We start from the raw sequence: 23,408 nt of genomic DNA, 5'->3' as shown, positions 1-23,408 counted from the left end.
TCCATCTAGTAAAGCAAAGAGAACAAAGGAGATACTTGTTTTGTGTTAAACAGTCCACTTCCTTCCGGGTGCTTCTGTGTTTATTCCTACTAACAACAACATTAATGTTTAAGGCAGTGCCGCTGATAGATGAGAGGTCACCCCACTGTAAACCTAGGGTTAAACCTGAAGTTTCCCTGTCTGTTTGGGGACCCCCTGAAACGTCCTCAGCTCCCACTTTGAGAAGCACTGCTCTCAGCAGGGCGGAAGCAGAGCCGCCTGGGAGCTGTTGCTGCTCTGACTCTCATAGGTCCTATATGTGGCCTTCTCCTTGTTTCCTGTCCTCGTCTCCTTCCCTCCTCCTCCCACCTCTCTCCTGACGGGGAGTTCCACTCGGAGTCTCTTCCAGAACCTGGAGTTCAGCTCTCCGGACTCCCGCTCTCCCTTCCACTGGACCAGAGCCAGAGCCAGCCGGGCCCTCCTCAGCTCACTCACCCCCCGGTACCGGGAGGGGCCGTACTGCACCAGGATGACCCGCAAGTGGCCCCCGAGGGCCATGCCCTCCAGGCCGGCCCGGAGCTCCAGCAGGCCCTGGGAGCCCTGCTCCCCGTAGCCGCGGCTCAGGACCACCAGGAGGCGCCGGCTGCGAGCCACGAAGGTCAGCGTGTCGTCTGTGATGGCTGGATGGATGCATGGATGGATGAGAGAGGGCTGAGTTAATGGAGGGATGGATGGATGGATAGACATGCAATATGGACTCCTGGACAGATGGATGGTCAGTAACAGATAGCTAAGATGGCCATCCACCGAGACAGAAACATCCACAGTAACATGTCATTGTTCCAACCTCCCATTAGTCAGACCGATTACTAACACTATCCCAAACCCTAACCCCAACATCAGTCTTAACCGGCCACGTAGGTCGCTAACCCTGACACAGTCTTAACCGGCCACGTAGGTCACTAACCTTAACCCCAGTCTTAACCGGCCACGTAGGTCGCTAACCTTAACCCCAGTCTTAACCGGCCACGTAGGTCGCTAACCTTAACCCCAGTCTTAACCGGCCACGTAGGTCGCTGACCCTGACCCCAGTCTTAACCGGCCACGTAGGTCGCTAACCCTAACCTCAGTCTTAACCGGCCACGTAGGTCACTAACCTTAACCCCAGTCTTAACCGGCCATGTAGGTCGCTAACCCTAACCCCTGTCTTAACCGGACACACCAGTCTTAACCAGCCACGTAGGTCACTAACCCTAACCCCAGTCTTAACCGGCCACGTAGGTCGCTAACCTTAACCCCAATCTTAACCGGCCACACCACAGTCTTAACCGGCCACGTAGGTCACTAACCCTAACCTCAGTCTTAACCGGTTACGTAGGTCGCTAACCCTAAGGTCGGACAAACGGGCAACTTATGGGCAGTCCCCCCATTCACCCACCATCCATCCATCCACCAATCCATCCATCCATCCATCCATCCATCCATCCATGCATCCATTGAGATACGTACTTCCTCCAGGTAGGCTGTCTCTATCAAAGATACACACGGTGTATCCCAGCTCCTGCTCCAGAACACTCCTCAGGGTGTTCAGAACAAAGTGCTCCTCCTCACTGTTCCTGGCGTACGAGATGTAAACATCATACTCCTTGTTGTCTGCAGGACCACGTGCACACACACACACACACACACACACACACACACACACACACACACACACACACACACACACACACACACACACACACACACACACACACACACACACACACACACACACACACACACACACACACACACACACGTGACTTAAGTTATTGCTGTACAAATCAATAAAACAGACTGTGATTGCCGCAGTACGACACATCGTGCACTGAGCTTGTAGGTGGGCTACTCTTTGGTATGAGACCCCAGTTTGCAACGAAGTAAGCAAGCAAATCTTTGGGGACAGGGCCTTAAAGCTGCCTTGAAAGGACACCTATTAATTATTATGGCATATAGTCGTTTGTAGTTTTGTACTGTATGTTTGTTGGTTCCTTGTCTTTAATGTAAAGCGTTCTCGGGTTTTGTACAAGGTGCTATATAAATTCAAGCTATTATTGTTATTATTCAGTGGACCTAAATGGTCACGTGTTTGAGGAGTGACCGCAGAAGACGCTCACTGCCCATAAAAACTACATACATACAACATATATATTACACCCAGAAATGCTACTTTATATTATATATTATCTACTCATCTTTATTCTCATTCTGTGCCATTGTGCCAACAAGACCTTTGATGGAACATTTCGTTTTATTACTCAGACAGTGTACAGTACATAATTATAGACAAACATACAATGTCACACATACTGTTGTCCGACTTTGTTTGACTTTGTCTGTCATAGGTACTACCCAGGAAGCAGTAAAACATTTATGAAGGCTAAGTATAGCAACAAAGAATAAAATATGAGCGACCTCCCACTTACAGATGGGAGACAAGTTTAATGAAAAGTGTCTTAGTAAGGTGTTGCGCCACAACAAGCCTCTAGAACAGTACAAGTCTAGTCTGTGGAACTCAAATAAAAATGCTTGGGTTTCCCAGGTGAACTACTGGTGGGATGGGGCACTATTTAACATCTAACGAAGGATGTTCCATTTGAGGTTTTGATGTTGGTGGTGGACAACACTGTCTAACATGTCGGTCCCACATATCCCATAGCTGTTCAACCGAGTTGAACAGTCTGGTGACTGTGAAGGCCACTTGTGATTCACTTCATTTCCACACATCAAACCATTCAATGACCCCTCGTGCCCGGTGGAAGGAGGTCTTGTCATTCTGGAAAGGACCACTCCCATCAGGATAGATGGGAGTGGTTTCGGATAGTGTTTTGTCATAGGATAAAGGTGATCACTTAGGTTGATTATCAGACAGAAGCTAGAAGATTCATTCTCCACTCTAAGAGATTCCCAAGTGGGAGGGCATCTACATTTCCCCTAAACCAATCACTAGGTCTACATAGCTGTGCGTAGGAGACACACTGCGCTGACTGACCGAGTCAATGTACGATGTGTTTCACTTCAGTGAGTTATGAGGCAGAGCTGCAGCCAAGAACTGAACCAACTGGTGAACGAATCATTTGAATGAAACTTTTTAGTGAACTGTAGACTATACTGTATGATTCAGTACCCTGAAAAGAATGATGATTCCCACAACTACGTGATTACTTCTCCTTAGCGGTCACCTCAGCTGTCAGCTCCAGGGCACAGCCTGACAACGGTCAGCGGGTGCTGATTGGCTAATTGTTAGAGAGAAGTCCGCACACAGTGTGTTAAACAGTGTTTACTTTATTTTAAAACACTGGCATAGATTTCACGAACAACGTTTCGGCCATGGGTGGCCTTCAACAACAACACCTGATGAAGGCCAACAATGGCCGAAACATGAGCGGACTTCTCTCTTTTACAATGTAACTACCTATTGTCCAGCACCAGTGAGAGACAGTTTTGAACTGGCTAATCGTTAGACCCACACCCACACCTAGCGCACATTGGATAATGGCCTTATCAACCGTTCAAAACGCAGAGGCGGAGTCGATGATCTGGATCCAGGCAAGTGATCACTCAGAATAACTTTGCATTGATTTGCAGGGACCCTACCATCTACTCTAAGGGCACGAGGTGAGCCAATCCATTCCAGGAAAATGCCACCCACAGCATAACAGAGCGCTCGGGCCCCCTCAATGTGGGGGTCAAGCATTCATGATCATACTTGGTGCTTCTAAGTTGTGTGTGCAAATGTCTTTGTAATGATGGGTTTATTGGGACTGTAGGTCTCAGTTACTATGAAAACCTGCATTTCCCATCAGTCATGTCGTGTCGTGTCACGCCTCAATTATGGTCACGCCTCGTGACACGTCACGCCACATCACGCCTCATGACACACTCCAAAAGATCATCACCTACATCTGCATATATGGAGCCGGCCAGCAAATCTACATCTGACCTCACTGACACCAGATTAATCATTTAACTCATGCTTCTCAACTGTGCCATGTTAAGAAGCTCTGTTGTTTCAGGCCTGAAAATGAATGTCAATACATGGCCCATATTGTGTTAGTCTCATGGTAACCAGTGTGGTTGCCGCGACGCAAGTCACATTGCAAATGAACCAAGTTGGTACAACACATGGATCTCCATATGTGGAGCTGACTATCATCACCTGGATCTCCATATCTGAAGATCACGACACTGACCTCATCAAACCGTGGATAGCCATACATGGTTTGAAATACTAGATCTGAATATATGGAGTCGGCCATCAACTCTACATCTGACCTCACTGACACCAGATTAATAGTCAACTGTGCCGTATTAAGAAGCTCTGTTGTTTCAGCGCGACCTCGCTTCTCGCAATCAGGGCGTCTTACTATAACATCCCTCTCTATCAAGTCGTCAACAGTCTGTTCTTGGTGACCCAGTCTAATCACGTCCTGCGTTGACCTTCTAGACGATCGATACGTCTGGTGAATTGAGCACAGCCACTTTAAATTCAACAAATGTTCTAAAAGCTGGGTGGAAAGAATATTGGAAAAATATATATAACAATAATTGCCTTGTGTAACCAATGCAAAGACACTGTGGCGTGACAGCAGAGCTAACAGCACTGCAGAGCTCAAGACCCCATGACGCTAGACAAGAGGGTGTGGAGGGCAGCGATTCAGGAGTCCTGGGTTGGTGTTTGTTAGCTAGTTAGACCGCACTCTCCGTCTCCACTCTTTCACAGCAGTAAGCTGTGTTAGCGGTCGTTCTGCACGCTTTTCCAGACCATATTTCCTCAGGTTGTAGCACAGAAAGAGATATATGATCATCTGGCTACGCAGATATCCATGGGTTTCCTTTATCATAGCTTCAAATTGACATACTGGTTGTTCAGTTTGACCCACCAGTTTTGGAGATATGGCTTATAGAGTAATGTCAGCAAGTTGAGAAAACAGGCTTGAAAGGTTCACTTCTGTGGACTCTAACATTACACCTAGCTAGTAGCTACATGTTTAAGCATTTAATTCATATTTACATGTCGATTTCAGCTCTGACATTTATTTCAGACATGCTCTAGTATGTGAAGAGTCTGCCTGTGCTATTAAGTCATTTTGGATATAAAATAAATAAATTCAGTTTTTCTCTGGTGAATAGCTGGAGGCTGCACGATGGCAGCCCCTCCGTCAAATCTGGTCACTATGGTTACTACTTAATCTCGCTAATGTTATTAAAATGTCAACAATAGCAAAAATCATCCACTCTAAAAGCTCACAGCTCACAGAATCAAAGTATATCGAAATGAAAACAGCAACATTGACTTTGTATCGTATCGTTTTGCAATGCAAATAATCGATTGTATCAATACTACATTTTTGTCCGTGATATTTAGCAACTTTAAGAAGAAAAAAGAAAGAGGGGTTTAATTACATTAATAACACCTTAGAAGCCTGGAACTATTTAATCCATTTCATCCAGGGTGCCCATCATTTGTAGCGCACGGACCACTTTTACCGGCGCACCGGAAGCTGGTGTGCATGTCTGTGTAGCAGCTAACAATAGCCACACCACTCTAGAGTCGTTCGACAACAACGGGAGGTAATAATAAATCTATCGCGACTAGCGACTGGACTGCGGAAGGCCGTCAAACACAGGATCTTTTTTCAGAATTAGACGGGATGATTTAGATCGGGAGTTATGATCGTTTTAAGATTTTCGTTTTCGTCAGCTAAACAGGCAGGGGAGATTTTCGATGACGTGTCACTTTTTGACACGGTGTTTACTTATTATATCCAAATTCATACATTTCCCCTTCAAAAAGTGCACTATCCACATGTTTCATACAGATTCATACAGATTTATACTTACTGTATCGATTTTTAAATCTGTAACCGTATCGTATCGTCATAATGAACCAATATGTATCGTATCATCAACCATGTATCGTGATACCTATCGTATCGCTGTTAAATCGTATCGTTACACCCCTAACTATTTCCGTGTGTGACAGTATAAATGAGGCGTGGTTACTGTGGCTGTGTTTACCTGTATAGCGTTCGTCTGTACCGAACCAGCTCCTGTACAACAGCAGCAGCTCCAACCAGAACACATGGTAGATGACGAACAGAACCAACATCAATGCTACCGTCACACCCAAGCCACACGCCAGCTCCACTGATGGTAGAGAGACTAGGAGACACAGAGCGAGAGAGAGAGAGAGAGAGAGAGAGATAATTTGAATTTTCATTTCTTAAAAGCACTTCATGCAAAACACATAAAGACATGGAAATTAAATAAAGAACGTGCACATGCACGCATGCACACACGCACGTGTACGCACGCACGCACGCACGCACACACACACACACACACACACACACACACACACACACACACACACACACACACACACACACACACACACACACACACACACACACACACACACACACACACACACACACACACACACACAACCAATCAATGAATGCATACATTAGGTAAACTAATTAACGGAAAGGAATGGAGAGTTTTAAAAAATTAAGTACTTTAGAAAGATTCTTCTACTGTATTATTATGTAATATTCCTGATGAATTGAGTTCAAAGAATCACAATGGAAACCACAAGTGCTTTGGCTTGGAGATGCTTCTTCAAATGGAACCTGACAGACAGACATAATTAGCATTTGATGTTCTTAGTCCTTTCACCAGCTAATCTACAATAGTTTGAATACTGCGACATAAAGGATGACCTCTCTGCATTCTCTGAATCTCTGCCATGTCGCTGAATGTGCATTGCAAATGGTGATTGTATTGTTCCCATGTGCAAGGACACATTCAGACAGTCTGCCTTCGCAGTACAAGGGGGCACAACTTTGGAATTCTTTGCCTATGGATCTAAAACTAGAGACAGATGGTACACTTTAGAAAAGTCTTGAAAAGTGAATAATCATTTTGTGAATAATAATAATAATAATAATAATAATAATAATAATAATAATAATAATAATAATAATAACAACACAAATCTTCCCTGGCATAAAACGTTTTCAGATGGGGATCGGCGGCAAATATATATCATTTTGGGGATCCTTGGCACGGAAACACGTTACGTTACGTGAACAACTGATCAGTAACGGCGTTACCTGCCAACACGTTAACCCCAACACTGCTCACCTTCCAGTGTCAGTGTAGCTCTGCGTGTGGCGTTGCCTCTCTGGTTCCAGGCTGTACAGTTCAACTCTCTGTTCAGGTCCTCTGCCTTGAAGTCCTCGATCACCAACACACTCTCCACCGTCAGGTCCTCCAGGTCATTCTTCAGCAGCCTGAGACGCACACACAGACAGACAGACAGACATTTTCCAGAAATATCCTTTCAAACAGGAACAGTCTACCTGCATGAGCCAAAACTAATTAACTTTTGTAGTTTTTATTTGAACTATTTGATTATACAAATATAAATATATATATACAGTATATATTTTTTTTATCGCTTGAAAAAAGGCGATGCGTGGCACAACCCAGAGGCATGCATGCATGCCAGGCACACCATGCCGTAGGAAAACAATGGTTTTGCTGGCGACGCGCTTTGGTGTGATCAGCCCCTGTGATCGATGTACTGTACAGTACCCCTGAAATGCATGTAATGTAAGAACGTCACAGCTTTATGACATTAAATAAAAGCTACAGTAGTTAATGAAGTGCGTGGTACCTGTTGGTTTTACTAAAACGTGAGTCAGAGAGCTGCTCCACTGTCTTCCCATCGATGGTCCAGCCGATGTCCCGAGGCCCCTCCACGTACGGGATCAACGCTCTGCACTCCAAATGCACCTCTGTATCTGGAACCACAATATCAACCCAGTAAGACCTGAGGCCCATGTTGTGAGCTTATAGATCTGCTATTTTTGAATAGCCAACGCAAAAATCTAAAATGACATGGATGCTTTCCCGGTTTTAATGGGTTATTATTAATAATAATAATAATAATAATAATAAAATAACAATGTTTTTCCTACCTGGTTTAATGGTGTAGACATGGTCCTTGGTTGGTTTGATGATGCTGGGATCTTTGGGCATACTGAGGGGATCTGGAAGGAACAGATGGATTATGTGCATAAAGAACTATTCTGTTCTCGTCTTATCTGTCTTGATGATATTCTGATTATGATGATCATAACATCATGTCCTTACAGATAGCTGTAACATTGATGTTACTGTATGATGTCTTACAGATAGCAGTAACATTGATGTTATGTGCATACAGATAACAGTATTAATGTTATGTGCATACAGATAGCAGTATTAATGTTATGTGCATACAGATAGCAGTATTAATGTTATGTGCATACAGATAGCAGTATTAATGTTATGTGCATACAGATAGTGGTAACATTGATGTTATGTGCATACAGATAGCAGTAACATTGATGTTATGTGCATACAGATAGTGGTAACATTGATGATATGTGCATACAGATAGTGGTAACATTGATGTTACAGTATGTGCATACAGATAGCAGTAACATTGATAATATGTGCATACAGATAGTGGTAACATTGATGTTATGTGCATACAGATAGCGGTAACATTGATGTTACAGTATGTGCATACAGATAGCAGTAACATTGATGTTACAGTATTAGTAACATTGATGTTATGTGCATACAGATAGCGGTAACATTGATGTTACAGTATTAGTAACATTGATGTTATGTGCATACAGATAGCGGTAACATTGATGTTACAGTATGTGCATACAGATAGCAGTAACATTGATGTTATGTGCATACAGATAGCAGTAACATTGATGTTACAGTATTAGTAACATTGATGTTATGTGCATACAGATAGCAGTAACATTGATGTTGTGAGATCTTACAGATAGCTGTAACGTTGACAGCTCGGGTGAAGTTGAGGCTCCGTCCCTTGCGGTTGTAGTTGATGGTACAGTAGTACAGTCCCTGATAGCGCTCCACCATGTGATGGATGACCAGGCTGTTCTCCTTCATCACTCTGTCACTGTTGCCCCACGGATAGACCTTACAGCGCTGCAGTGTGGGGGAAACAGCCACTCATCACGTCATTGATTGACTGAATACTGTATTGACACGTTTGCTTAAGACATTCCCTCCCGTTACCATAGGCGGTAACGTGAGGCCAGTACCAACAGAATGAACGATAGAAGCAGAGAAGAAGAAGCGATATCCGGCCGACCCGGAAGTGATTGCCTCCGTTGTCGTGCCAGTGTCGCTCGCGGCTGTGTTCTGCCGACTGGACTATCAGACTAAAAATATTATTTTTAAAGCTGGATTAATGCTCTTTAATCAAATCTCGTAATCTCGAGGTTGGCACAGATTGGCTTAACAGTACAAGTAGTACAGTCAAAGGTTATGCTAAAAGGATAACACAAAAGGCCCCACTCAGTAGCATCAAAAGGTATATTTGCAGAGAAAAAGGACAGGTGGGGCCGGAGGGCAAAGGAAGCTACTACAAGGGCGTTTAAAGGTGTTCTGCTAATAGCATTTGTATTTTAAGGCCAGTCATTCTTTTAGGTTAGTTAGTTCTGAGTTTGGATAGGCAGGGAGTCAAGATCTGTAATGGGTTTTGGTACGGCATTCCACATTTGGTAAATGGTAAATGGTGCATTTATATAGTGCCTTTATCCAAGGTGCTTTACATAGATTGTGCATTACATTCACCCATTCACACACACATTCATACACCGATGGCAGTGGAAACCATGCAAGGCACCAACTAGCACATCGGGAGCAATTAGAGGTTCAGTGTCTTGCTCAAGGACACTTCGACACTAACTCTGGGGGAGCCCGGGTTCGAACTGGCAACCTTACGGTTACTATCCAGGCACTCTACCCCTGAGCCACCGCCGCCCGGCAACACTCACTCTACTCTGGCGAAGTCGCACTGAGCCTCTGAGTATCTTAAAGAGGAGAGAGATGCATGTTGCACTCCGTCTCCTACCCTGAGCCATCCCAGCCATCAATCATTATTTTTCTGGATCAGGGCCCACTTGGAAAATCTCAAAAAAGCGTCACCTGGTACTACTCACGTGGTACCAGGTGACAGAGGGCGCGCTGTCACTGTCGGTCATCTTGAGCGCGTCCTGCAGGTCAGGGCAGTGCAACGCCCCATCGTGCTGTAGGGGGATTTTCGTCTGGCCGGGCGCCACGGCCAGCGCCACGGCCAGCGGGGGCTCGCATCCTCGCAGAGACAGAGGTGGAGGTGTTGCCCCGTCGCGTGGCAACACATCCAGACGCATGGCGATCTTCGTGCACGAAGACTTGTTACTGGAGGAGAAAAAAACGCACCAGTTAAAAGGTAATTTTAATATATTACTATTAATATAGTTGGTCCTCATTAATTATAAGATCGCTCTCTGTATCGAAGAGGAGGGCTGTCTTTCCAGGAAGAGTAGTTCATAAATTAACTGATCTCAGAGTGCTCTGTGATGTCGACATCTGAGTGCTCTGGAATCAGAGTTTTTGATTTGTATTCACAGTATGTAGAATGGGTACATTTCAAACGAAAGCACAAGTCAATACAAAAACTGCTACGAGAATGAAACTTGTTTACATCAGGGTCCCCCATTTTCAAATAATCAGAACATATAACGACGTACAAATATACACTTCTATAGAGCAGATGCTTAACATGTAAGTACAAACACTTAGTTAGTAGCTTCATTTGTTGCTGTTTCCAAGTTAAGTTGCTAGCCTAGGGTAGTCTGAAAAATGGCTCAATCTAGCGACAATTTAGATTGCTAAATTGGCAAAACTGGAGACGTGTGAGACGAGAACAGGACACAGAAAATGGAGCAACACCACACACAGGAAACTCCCCACCACCTCATGAAGTAACATACTTTACACACTTTTAAGTGTTGTACACTGGATTTATGTCTATGATTACTGCTCAGTAGTTTGAGTGACCTATTTTTGAACCACAAGGTCAGAACTAATGTACTTCCTGTTCCTGGTGTCACACAGGTGTGTGTGTGTGCGTGTGTGCGTGTGTGTGTGTGTGTGTGTGTGTGTGTGTGTGTGTGTGTGTGTGTGTGTGTGTGTGTGTGCATGCGTGCGTGTGTGCGTGCATAGGTTTGAAACTATTAAATGCAACTTTCACCTCTGTGACTGTTTTACTGTCAGTCTATCGTATCCAACATGCTGTAAATATCAAACATATCAGACTGTTGCATGCATTTCCCAAAAAGGATGTGCATGTATTTAATTCAGCCTGACCAGAAACATTACCCCCCCCCCCCACACACACACACACACACTCTAAACTATAGAGTATACATTTCCATGTGAGTCAGGTGTCGTTTTGGAACGAAGCCAAAAGGCATTTTGTAAACCTGAGTAGATAAAAAAACCTCCATTACTCTAGAGGAAGAAGCAGTTCACTAACACACCTCTGAGAACACTTAGCAGATTACCGTCTAAACCCATCACACTGCGGTGGACGTAATGCAATAGGACTCCGTCCATGTATTAGTGTGGTTTACCCGCCTTATATCGATCTGCCCCTCTTATCTAATGGAGGGGTCTTCAATGTTGTTCAGGCCAAGGATCCCTGATAGTCCAGCAGCCAAGGGTGTGGAGCATTTTTGTCTCATCTTCTTAAAGCCACTATTTGGGGATTTAGGAGTGGGGAAAGGGTGTTCCCCCACTAAAGTTGGTATTTTGGTTACCTGTCTAAATCCCTTAAACACCTCTGTTACCCGTTATATTATGCATAGGTGTGGTTTGGGCGTTACACAATTAGACCAATCACCAGTCCACGTCCCATTGCCTTTAATAGATCCCTTATGCGTTGCCCGTTAGTGCTCTATTGCTTCATAGCCTCACTTGTGCTGCACCCCCCGCCCCCCATGTCGTTCTTTTTTTTTCCACACGCAAAGAGCCAAGAACACTCGTCTTTTCATTGAGTCACAACTTGCTCAAATCTAGCCCATTTTTTAAATTTCTATGTAAACTACGAAATTAGGGCTTTCATTTGGTATATAGATCGTGCGTGTAGACCGTCTCTACGGAACGGTATGAAGCGAAAAGGAAAGTTCGGCAAGTCGGATTAAACCATTTGCTGCGCTGGTGATGAACTGAAGAGCAAATGGAATCGCGCACGCGGCACAAGCCGCACAATGGCTGGCAGGCTGGCACAAATAACTTATTTGACTATACAATTATATAAACACAATGGACACAAGGAAGTGGCAGGCACTCACTTCAGCTGATTATAGGAAAATAACAAAGAGATGCAATATGAATATTGGAGAGATGAGGAGGGGAGGCAGCCTAACTAGTCTGTGCCTGGACATCTCCATTGAAGCGTGCGGTGGCCGCTCTTTACCAAACTAATTTGGTACGGCTTACGGGTGCTTTTAAATGCCACTATCGCTTTCCCAAATGTATGTGACCAAAATAGCATTTTAGGGGAAAGTGTGCCAACACGCCCATGACCACACCTCTAGGCGCAAATACCGGTATCAGCCAAAAAGATAGCTGGACGAAAATACCATTAAGGGACAGAGAAAGGTCCTATATTCGTAATCTTCGGGCAGCGGCTGAATTGCGGGCCGCGCTGCGGGTAAATAGTTTTTTTTATTGGCCTAAAATATTGAGTATACTGTACATACATTCATGAATCCACTTGCTGACCGGCTGTCGGTATTGAGCAATTTAGTTTTATAGGGGTTTATATGTGACCATACTGTACCAATAACATCCTACTGTATATAATGCAAAAATGTCAAGATTTCATTTTGCTTGTGATGTGCCAAACTAGGGGGTGTTCATGATTCTGAATCCATTCCAAGCATTACAGTTTTTCACAAAAAACACTCCTTGGATTAAAACCAGCCATAGCTGTCATCACAAATGTGAAGGAAGTAGGGAAGGGGACCAAGTTCTTTCCAAAATGGCGTGTACGCATAGAGCCTACTGTGTTCGTTAAGACTCTCGACAGAGTTGAGATGCACCGCGGTGGATTTGAACCGTTGGTCTCCACGGTCGTGGTGCAGGCACTTTACCACTGTGCCACCCGGGCACCTAGTCTCCACGGTCGTGGTGCAGGCACTTTACCACTGTGCCACCCGGGCACCTAGTCTCCACGGTCGTGGTGCAGGCACTTTACCACTGTGCCACCCGGGCACCTAGTCTCCACGGTCGTGGTGCAGGCACTTTACCACTGTGCCACCCGGGCGCCTAGTCTCCACGGTCGTGGTGCAGGCCCTTTACCACTGTGCCACCCGGGCACCTAGTCTCCACGGTCGTGGTGCAGGCACTTTACCACTGTGCCACCCGGGCACCTAGTCTCCACGGTCGTGGTGCAGGCACTTTACCACTGTGCCACCCGGGCGCCTAGTCTCCACGGTCGTGGTGCAGGCCCTTTACCACTGTGCCACCCGGGCGCCTAGTCTCCACGGTCGTGGTGCAGGCCCTTTACCACTGTGCCACCCGGGCACCTAGTCTCCACGGTCGTGGTGCAGGCCCTTTACCACTGTGCCACCCGGGCGCCTAGTCTCCACGGTCGTGGTGCAGGCCCTTTACCACTGTGCCACCCGGGCGCCTAGTCTCCACGGTCGTGGTGCAGGCCCTTTACCACTGTGCCACCCGGGCGCCTAGTCTCCACGGTCGTGGTGCAGGCCCTTTACCACTGTGCCACCCGGGCACCTAGTCTCCACGGTCGTGGTGCAGGCACTTTACCACTGTGCCACCCGGGCACCTAGTCTCCACGGTCGTGGTGCAGGCACTTTACCACTGTGCCACCCGGGCACCTAGTCTCCACGGTCGTGGTGCAGGCACTTTACCACTGTGCCACCCGGGCACCTAGTCTCCACGGTCGTGGTGCAGGCCCTTTACCACTGTGCCACCCGGGCACCTAGTCTCCACGGTCGTGGTGCAGGCACTTTACCACTGTGCCACCCGGGCACCTAGTCTCCACGGTCGTGGTGCAGGCACTTTACCACTGTGCCACCCGGGCGCCTAGTCTCCACGGTCGTGGTGCAGGCCCTTTACCACTGTGCCACCCGGGCGCCTAGTCTCCACGGTCGTGGTGCAGGCACTTTACCACTGTGCCACCCGGGCGCCTAGTCTCCACGGTCGTGGTGCAGGCACTTTACCACTGTGCCACCCGGGCGCCTAGTCTCCACGGTCGTGGTGCAGGCACTTTACCACTGTGCCACCCGGGCGCCTAGAGCCCTAGACCTTTTCATGTTTTTATTTAGAAGCACATCGAGTCTGTGCTTGTCGTATGAAATGTGCTATACTAGACTGTATGCCACTTATTATAAAAGGTTTTGTAAAATACCATTTCTGGAAAAAAATTCAATAATAATCAGATCAGTCCCGAAATGAGTTGTTGAGGTGTCTGACTATTGGTTGTCTGACTATCGGTTGTCTGACTATTGGTAAACTAATGCTTGGAATGGATTCAGAATCACAAAAAACCCCTAGTTTGCTACATAAAGCATAATGGAAATTTGAAAATCTTGCCTTGTATATGATGTTAATGGTATAAATTGCTCAATACCGACAGCTGGTCAGCAAGTGGATTCATGAATGTATGTACAGTATATAGAAAAAATACAATTTGCTCAAAACAAAGCTGCCAGACTGGTGTTGTACACATGCATGAGCGTCTCACTTGGCTTAGTGTCAAAGAAAGATTTTCTGCTAGTTTATTTTAGGCCGGCTCGCCGGAACCGGCACCAGCCCCCTGGGGGCCTGGATGTTCCGGGGACCCCCACACGGTAACTCTGTCATTTCTCGACCGTTTCGGACACGGGCGGCTTGCCGGAACTGGGCCGGCACCCTGGGCGCGTTCCTGTGGGTCTGGAAGTTCCGGGAACCCCCCGGGGACCCCTACACAGAGTTGCACTTACTTCACACAGGTGTGATTTTCTCTGTACAATTGGTCTACTCTTTTTTCCCTCTACACCAAACTTACAAGCTCACAATAGAACAAGCCCTCCCTATCTATCTACCCACGCACCCTTCCATGCATGGCTCACACCCTAGCAACTGGCGGGGAACGAAGGTATTCTGTCACAGCCAAGCATCACAAACATCCTGAAAGTGGGGAGTCTATCGTCTGGCATTTCAAGCATTCCCAGCTTGCATACAGCCGCCTACAAGATGTGCAGATAGAACTAGGAAAGACAACCAAGAGGCTCCAACAAGACATTGTAACTAAATCTACGTTTTATATGGTGCAGAGCTTGTTAGAGCAGTGGTGCGCATGCACTCTACTGTGGTATAGTACAGTGGTATACTGCATATACCACTGATTATGAGTATTGTCCAGTGTCCTTACCTTAGCATACAGACTTATTGTATTGTCCTTACTCCTTACCTTAGCATACAGACTTATTGTATTGTCCTTACTCCTTACCTTAGCATACAGACATATTGTATTGTCCAGTGTCCTTACCTTAGCATACAGACTTATTGTATTGTCCAGTGTCCTTACCTTAGCATACAGACTTATTGTATTGTCCTTACTCCTTACCGTAGCATACAGACTTATTGTATTGTCCAGTGTCCTTACCGTAGCATACAGACTTATTGTATTGTCCTTACTCCTTACCGTAGCATACAGATGTATTGTCCAGTGTCCTTAACTTAGCATACAGACTTATTGTATTGTCCTTACTCCTTACCGTAGCATACAGATGTATTGTCCAGTGTCCTTACCTTAGCATACAGACTTATTGTATTGTCCTTACTCCTTACCGTAGCATACAGATGTATTGTCCAGTGTCCTCTACAGCAGCAGGCTGAAGCCACAGTCTCTCTCTCTCCTTACAGAGGTGCTGGCTGGAGCTGCTGGCAACGCAATGTCACAATAGGATTAAGTCGGATTACAATTGCAGCCAATTAATTAGATTAAAACAGTCTGATTAGATTAAAACAAAAACAAAAATCTATCCATTTTGAAATAATTAACCATTATGTGCAGGGCTTAAAGCCAAAAGAAATCCCAAGACTGAAAATGAGTTTTTGCAAATCTGCACTGATCTCATTAAATGACCCCTATGGAATCCTCAGGACTGAAATCCGTCCCCAGGACTGAGAACTCCTGAGTGTTGCTATTCTGGGGTGAAAATAGCAGCTAAATTAACCCTATAGTGCCTTCTGCACTATAAGCACATAGTGCAGAAGAATTATTTGTTTTTAGCTTTGATTTAAAGGAACTAAGCAGACCTGCAGTTTTCTGGGAGTTTGTTCCAGTTATGTGGAACATAAAAACGGAACACTGCTTCTCCACAATTGGATGGTTCATGATGTAGCACAAGATCAGAAAGGTATTTTGGCCCTAAACCATTCAATGCCTATTTGAAATCAATGATGTGACAGACAGGCAGCCAGGGTAAAGATCTAAGAAGTGGAGTGATATGCTCCTCTATCTTGGCATTAGTAAGGAATCGAGCAGCAGTGTTCTGAATCAACCGCAGACGTCTGATCGATTTTCTAGGGAGACCTGTAAAGACACACTACAGTAGACTACGGCAGTAGCTATGGGCAGAGATGGGCAGTATTTGAAATACATGTATTTGAAATACGTATTTGAAATACTTTTTTGTATTTTGTAATTTGTATTTTGCTGGGATGGAAGAAATGAGATGTATTTTGTATCTAGATACTTTCAGATCTAGTATTTTCTGTATTTCAAATACATAAAATACTTTTTAATGTCATTTTACACAGCCTCAGGTTTAAACTGTAGGGGCAAAACACATAACCTGACTCCGCCAGATGGGGCAGCAGAGAGTACACTGGGTTCCCCCCTCCTGCTCCCATCTGGAAACTCTCAGGCAGACTTGATGCCCGGCCACAAAACGGCCTGGCCAATCAGCAGCAGCTAGAGGCGGGATAGCCGCTGCTGATTGGCCAGGCCGTTTGAGGCCTGGCAAGGAACGGTGAGCACAGGGCGGGCGGAGCCGTGGGGGCTTTTTACGTTATTTGCGCAGTGAGTGTAACGCTGCTCAATGGTGAAATCTTCCGCCAACCGCGTACCTTAGTGATCAGAATCAAGGACAGGCCTATCGTAGTAGACATTTCCACCACGCGGAAACGCCCCCCTTTCAAAGTGGGGGGGCGGCGGGGGTGTGTATATATATATATATATATATATATATATATATATATATATATATATATATATACACACACAATTGAGTTTTTTTTTATCCTTGTGTTTGTATCTATAATTTCCAGGGGCTATGCTTAAGTTTGTGACTAAAGCCACAACACAGCCTCCCCACTGGGAGCACTGTTTATACCAGTCAGTCTGTCATACCATCCCTCCCCACTGGGGGCGCTGTTTATACCAGTCTCTCTGTCATACCATCCCTCCCCACTGGGGGCGCTGTTTATACCAGTCAGTCTGTCATACCATCCCTCCCCACTGGGGGCGCTGTTTATACCATCCCTCTACACTGGGGGTGCTGTTTATACCATCCCTCCCCACTGGGGACGCTGTTTATACCAGTCTCTCTGTCATAGCATCCCGCTCCACTGGGGGCACTGTTTATACCAGTCAGTCTGTCATACCCTCTCTCCCCACTGGGGGCGCTGTTTATACCATCCCGCTACACTGGGGGTGCTGTTTATACCATCCCTCCCCACTGGGGACGCTGTTTATACCAGTCTCTCTGTCATAGCATCCCTCTCCACTGGGGGCACTGTTTATACCAGTCAGTCTGTCATACCATCCCTCCCCACTGGGGGCACTGTTTATACCAGTCTGTCATACCATCCCTCCCCACTGGGGGCGCTGTTTATACCAGTCTGTCATACCATCCCTCCCCACTGGGGGCGCTGTTTATACCAGTCTGTCATACCATCCCTCTACACTGGGGGCGCTGTTTATACCAGTCTGTCATACCATCCCTCCCCACTGGGGGCGCTGTTTATACCAGTCTGTCATACCATCCCTCTACACCGGGGGCGCTGTTTATACCAGTCAGTCTGTCATACACAGACAGACAGACAGACAGACAGACAGACAGACAGACAGATAGATAGACAGACAATAAATGTTTATACCTTATTCTGCTCTGTTTGTCTACTTAAAACTGTTTTAAACTGTTTCAAAACCCCCCATTTTTTCATGGGGGGCCCCCTTGCTACAATCATGCTTAGGGCCCCTTGGAGGCCAGAATCGGCACTGCATGTGCACATCTTGTTACCGGGGAAGACCGGGGGGTTTTCCAAATCACTGAATGCTCCTTTAATTGATAATCTATTCATCTTAGTCATTAGTATTGGTGGTAGGCCTAATCAATCAATCAATCAATCAATCAATCTCTTTCTACATTTTTCTTGAGGTAGAAGTCAAAGAGGAGTGACAGTGATGAATCAGATGGCCAATCCATTCCTTTGTGGGTCCTGTTTGATACAGTTATAGCACATTGATTTGCTTAAAATATAAAGTGTATCATTCTTAATAACCTTCAATGTATTAGACATTCTGACAGGTCATTAATTTAATATTTGGCAATTAATTATGAATTTACTTATCATTATATACATTTTAATGAAAATGTATTTTCATGTATTTTCAAAATACAAAATACGTATTTGTATCTCAAATACATTTCTCAGACCAGTATTTGTATTTTGTATTTAAATACATTCTGTGACCCAGTATTTGTATTTTGTAACAAAATACATTTTCAATGTATTTTGCCCATCTCTGGCTATGGGGTAGAGATGGTAACCGCAAGGTTGTCAGTTTGAACCCGGGCTCCCCCAGAGTTAGTGTCGAAGTGTCCTTGAGCAAGACTCTGAACCCCTAATTGCTCCTGATGTGCTGGTTGGTGCCTTGCATGGTTTCCGCCGCCATCTGTGTATGAATGTGTGTGTGTCAATGGGTGAATGTAATGCACAATCTATGTACTGTGTTGGATAAAGGCGCTATATAAATGCACCATTTACCATTTACTGAAGATGAATGCATGGACAAGTTTTTCTAAATCCTTTAATCCTTAATACATTCTTAAAGCTGACTTTGTAATTGTGTTCTTTGTAATTGTGTGGATGTTAAGATTCAGGTCTGAGTCCACGACTACACCAAGATGTTTGGCTTGTGTTGTGGGATTTAAACATTACCGATTGAAGCCGAATGACTTTTAATCATTCTTCCTTGGCTCCAAAGACAATGACTTAGTTTTGTCTCTGTTTAATTAAGGAAGAAAATAATCATTGATTGGTTCAATGCAATTTCTCAGTGTTTGTAGCCATACCATATAGTCGCCTGGTGATTTTTTGTGTGAACTCTGCATGTCATTTCTGTCCGTTCAGATGTAATGAACTACCTACAGTATACAAAGTGTCTAGTTTAGTACTGTGCCAGAACGTTCCGCCCAATTCTTCAGGCTGTGGTCAACCATGTCGAATGAAGCACTGAGGTATACATTAAGGCGGTGTGGTCGAAATCCTAATCCTGTTTAGTGCTAATAAGTTGCTGAAATAATGATAGGGATGCCATCAATCTTATAATTTAATATGAATAAATTGGCCCCACCTGTCCCCCCCCCGTCCCCCCTGTCCCCACACTGAAAACCACTGACACGTCAACAGGCTTAGGTTCATTACTATAACAAATGGTTATGGACTATTGCATTTAGTGGGAAATGATTAACTCTGAGGATGGTCTCTAAGTGGAATGCAAGCAGGTCAGGCAGTGCAATAGAAACACGCATATCATCTATAAAAATTAAACCGTAGCAACCGAGGCAAACCGAGGCAGCGGTGGCCGAACGGTTTGCGGAGCGGTCTTGATACCGGAAGGTCGCCATTTCGAATCCCCGGACCGGCACGTTAAAATTACCACCGCTGAAGTGCCCTTGAGCAAGGCATTGAACCCCTACCATGAAATGTTCTATGAGCAGGGTGTGGCTGTAAACAAGCATCTCGAGCTTAGTCCACTTCCCTGGGTAAACAAAGAACTTTGCTTTGCTTTAGCACAAAACCAAAACATCATTCAGAGATAGCCTGCACAGCAACGGGGAAAGCTGTTATGAACTCACCCAGAATACAATCAATAGGTCTTCATGCCATCAAAAGCACAGTAGTACTATATCATGGTTCAAAAATTGGGCTTTCTTTTTTGCTTTTTACCCCTTTTTCTCCCCAATTTAGTCATTATATGCCAATTAATTCCTCCCCAAACACATTTCTGTGTTGTTGTCCAAACGTCACTGCTGTTGTATCCTACTGGCTCACCTGCCAGTGAGGAGCCTCCACTGGGAGGACGTAGAGCCTTCATCATACTCCTCCAACCAACACTCACTGCTGTTGTATCCTACTGGCTCACCTGCCAGTGAGGAGCCTCCACTGGGAGGACGTAGAGCCTTCATCATACTCCTCCAACCAACACTCACTGCTGTTGTATCCTACTGGCTCACCTGCCAGTGAGGAGCCTCCACTGGGAGGACGTAGTAGAGCCTTCATCATACTCCTCCACCCAACACTCACTGCTGTTGTATCCTACTGGCTCACCTGCCAGTGAGGAGCCTCCACTGGGAGGACGTAGTAGAGCCTTCATCATACTCCTCCCACCCAACACTCCCTGCTGACAGTCAACGCCCCAGCCCGTAGAGTACGTGCAACGGACACAATGCCAATGGGCAATATGCACACAGAATAACTATTCCTACTTCCGGGACGCTTCCCTACTTCGGTGTTACCGATAATACTAATTAACCCATTCAGGCATGACGTCGAAATTTAAAAATAAAAAAAGTTTTCTAAATCATGACAATTTTCTAAAGATTTGAGGCACATTTTAACGATTTTTCAAAAATAGCAGACCTACAAGTTCATAGCGCGCCACTTGGTGGCGCGCTATGAGCTTGTAGATCTGCTATTTTTCCAAAAGGGGTTCCCGCCCAGAATGGGTTAAGGCTCTGTTCCATTTAGTGTGCAGTGCTTCTCAAACTTTTACACTTCAGGGACCCCCAGAACTCTGAGAGTGTACAAATGGAGCCTTTTTCATTTGTACACTCTCAGAGTTACACACCCGTACGGGGCCATTTGGAACCCACTCAAGGACACTTTGATACCCACTGGTGTAGCAGAGTGTTAATAGCATAACTAAACTAACTGTTTGACCATGATGGAACAGAGCCTTCATTAGTATGGGTAAACCCTGTGAAGGAAGTAGGGAAGGGGCCCAAGTTCTTTCCAAAATGGCGTGTGTGCATAGAGCCCACTGTGTTCGTCAAGACTCTCGACAGAGATTTGAACCGTTAGACTCCAGTGGTTCAGGCACTGTACCACTGTGCCACCCGAGCGCCTAGAGCCCTAGACCTTTACATTTTTCTGTTTTTATTTCGAAGCACATCGAGTCTGTGCTTGTCGTATGAAATGTGCTATACTAGCCGTCTAGCCCATTCTAGGCCGATTCTAAAAAATTGCGTCCAAATCCTAACAGTTTTCTGAAAAACCTATGTTTCTATGTCAGTGATGCTCAACTTCTTTCATGTCAAGGACCACCAGAATTATCTGTATGTGGCTGCGGACCCCCATTTGGAAATACGTTGTTCCAGGGACGCCACAGAGGTAAAGATTTTAGTTAAAAACGTTCGCTCTAAAAATATATATATATTCAAAGATTTGCGCCACATTTACAAGAAAAAATATAAAAAAATTAAATAAAATCAGACCCGTCTGAACTGAGTGGTGCTGTTGGGGTGTCTGACTATTGGTTGTCAGACTATTGGCTGTCAGACTGCCGGACTATTGGTTGTCGGACTATTGGTTTTCAGACTATTGGTTGTCAGACTATTGGCTGTCAGACTGCCGGACTATTGGTTGTCGGACTATTGGTTGTCGGACTATTGGCTGTCGGACTTTTCTGGCGTTCCCGCATAACGTCCGGGTATGATGATGAGGTCACGCGCATACCCTCTATTACTTGCATGAGAGGGGGAGAGATGGTGGAGTTACTGTAGCAGACAGTTTGAGGGTCCAATGGAGTTAACACGTTTCTTCCAAAGCACTTTTTACTACTTTCCATTGGTTCAAATATTTTTTAAACAACACACAGATGTAAAGAGTGTTCAATAGCACAGATTTATGCAAAAAAAAAAAAAAGTCCTGCATTTTAAAAGGGTTACCAAAAATGACGCCGCCCAACATACCTGTATCCGATTGGCTGCTCCAGGTCCTGGCCAATAAGAATGCGGTACCAGAAGAGGTTGAGGCCAGCGCTCTGGGAGGAGGTGTAGTTGTAAACTGTGGGATGAGAGAAAAGAGGACAGGACAGCCACCCCACCTCCCCCTCCAACACCTTCACTGCACTCTCCTCCACCTCGCCCCAGTCATAACACATAGGACCTGAGAGAGAGAGAGAGAGAGAGAGACATTCATTAACACTGCACTCTCCTCCACCTCGCCCCAGTCATAACACATAGGACCTGAGAGAGAGAGAGAGAGAGAGAGAGAGAGACATTCATTAACACTGCACTCTCCTCCACCTCGCCCCAGTCATAACACATAGGACCTGAGAGAGAGAGAGAGAGAGAGAGACATTCATTAACACTGCACTCTCCTCCACCTCGCCCCAGTCATAACACATAGGACCTGAGAGAGAGAGAGAGAGAGAGAGACATTCATTAACACTGCACTCTCCTCCACCTCGCCCCAGTCATAACACATAGGACCTGAGAGAGAGAGAGAGAGAGAGAGAGACATTCATTAACACTGCACTCTCCTCCACCTCGCCCCAGTCATAACACATAGGACCTGAGAGAGAGAGAGAGAGAGAGAGACATTCATTAACACTGCACTCTCCTCCACCTCGCCCCAGTCATAACACATAGGACCTGAGAGAGAGAGAGAGAGAGACAGAGAGAGACCTTTATTAACACTGCACCCTCCTCCACCTCGCCCCAGTCATAACACATAGGACCTGAGAGAGAGAGAGAGAGAGAGAGATACATTCATTAACACTGCACTCTCCTCCACCTCGCCCCAGTCATAACACATAGGACCTGAGAGAGAGAGAGAGAGAGAGAGAGACCTTTATTAACACTGCACCCTCCTCCACCTCGCCCCAGTCATAACACATAGGACCTGAGAGAGAGAGAGAGAGAGAGACATTCATTAACACTGCACTCTCCTCCACCTCGCCCCAGTCATAACACATAGGACCTGAGAGAGAGAGAGAGAGAGAGAGAGACATTCATTAACACTGCACTCTCCTCTACCTCGCCCCAGTCATAACACATAGGACCTGAGAGAGAGAGAGAGAGAGAGAGAGACATTCATTAACACTGCACCCTCCTCTACCTCGCCCCAGTCATAACACATAGGACCTGAGAGAGAGAGAGAGAGAGAGACATTTATTAACACTGCACCCTCCTCTACCTCACCCACCAGTCATA

The 23,408-nt window shown here is 45.6% G+C and overlaps 1 protein-coding gene across 1 annotated transcript in view; it reads right to left on the bottom strand.

Annotated features, from left to right (window-relative positions):
- Positions 1-234: 234 nt before the first annotated feature.
- LOC306932002 (interleukin-1 receptor accessory protein-like) overlaps positions 235-23,408 on the bottom strand; it is a gene marked incomplete at its 3' end in the record, with an annotated part of 28,944 nt that continues 5,770 nt past the window's right edge. Inside the window, exons 2-11 of the mRNA XM_079513707.1 lie at positions 22,164-22,359; positions 15,748-15,840; positions 10,065-10,302; positions 8,877-9,045; positions 8,013-8,084; positions 7,709-7,835; positions 7,174-7,322; positions 6,043-6,186; positions 1,489-1,632; positions 235-659 (exon numbers count right to left, since the gene is read on the bottom strand). Of these exons, the coding sequence (XP_079369833.1) occupies positions 235-659; positions 1,489-1,632; positions 6,043-6,186; positions 7,174-7,322; positions 7,709-7,835; positions 8,013-8,084; positions 8,877-9,045; positions 10,065-10,302; positions 15,748-15,840; positions 22,164-22,354 (1,752 nt within the window). The 5' untranslated portion in view covers positions 22,355-22,359. The remainder of the gene's footprint in view (positions 660-1,488; positions 1,633-6,042; positions 6,187-7,173; positions 7,323-7,708; positions 7,836-8,012; positions 8,085-8,876; positions 9,046-10,064; positions 10,303-15,747; positions 15,841-22,163; positions 22,360-23,408) is intronic.

The sequence above is a fragment of the Electrona antarctica genome (genome assembly GCF_951216825.1).
Source record: "Electrona antarctica genome assembly, chromosome: 11".
NCBI classification, from domain to species: domain Eukaryota; kingdom Metazoa; phylum Chordata; class Actinopteri; order Myctophiformes; family Myctophidae; genus Electrona; species Electrona antarctica.
The sequence above is the reverse complement of the archived record's forward strand: the minus strand, read 5'-3'. Positions and strand labels throughout refer to the sequence as shown.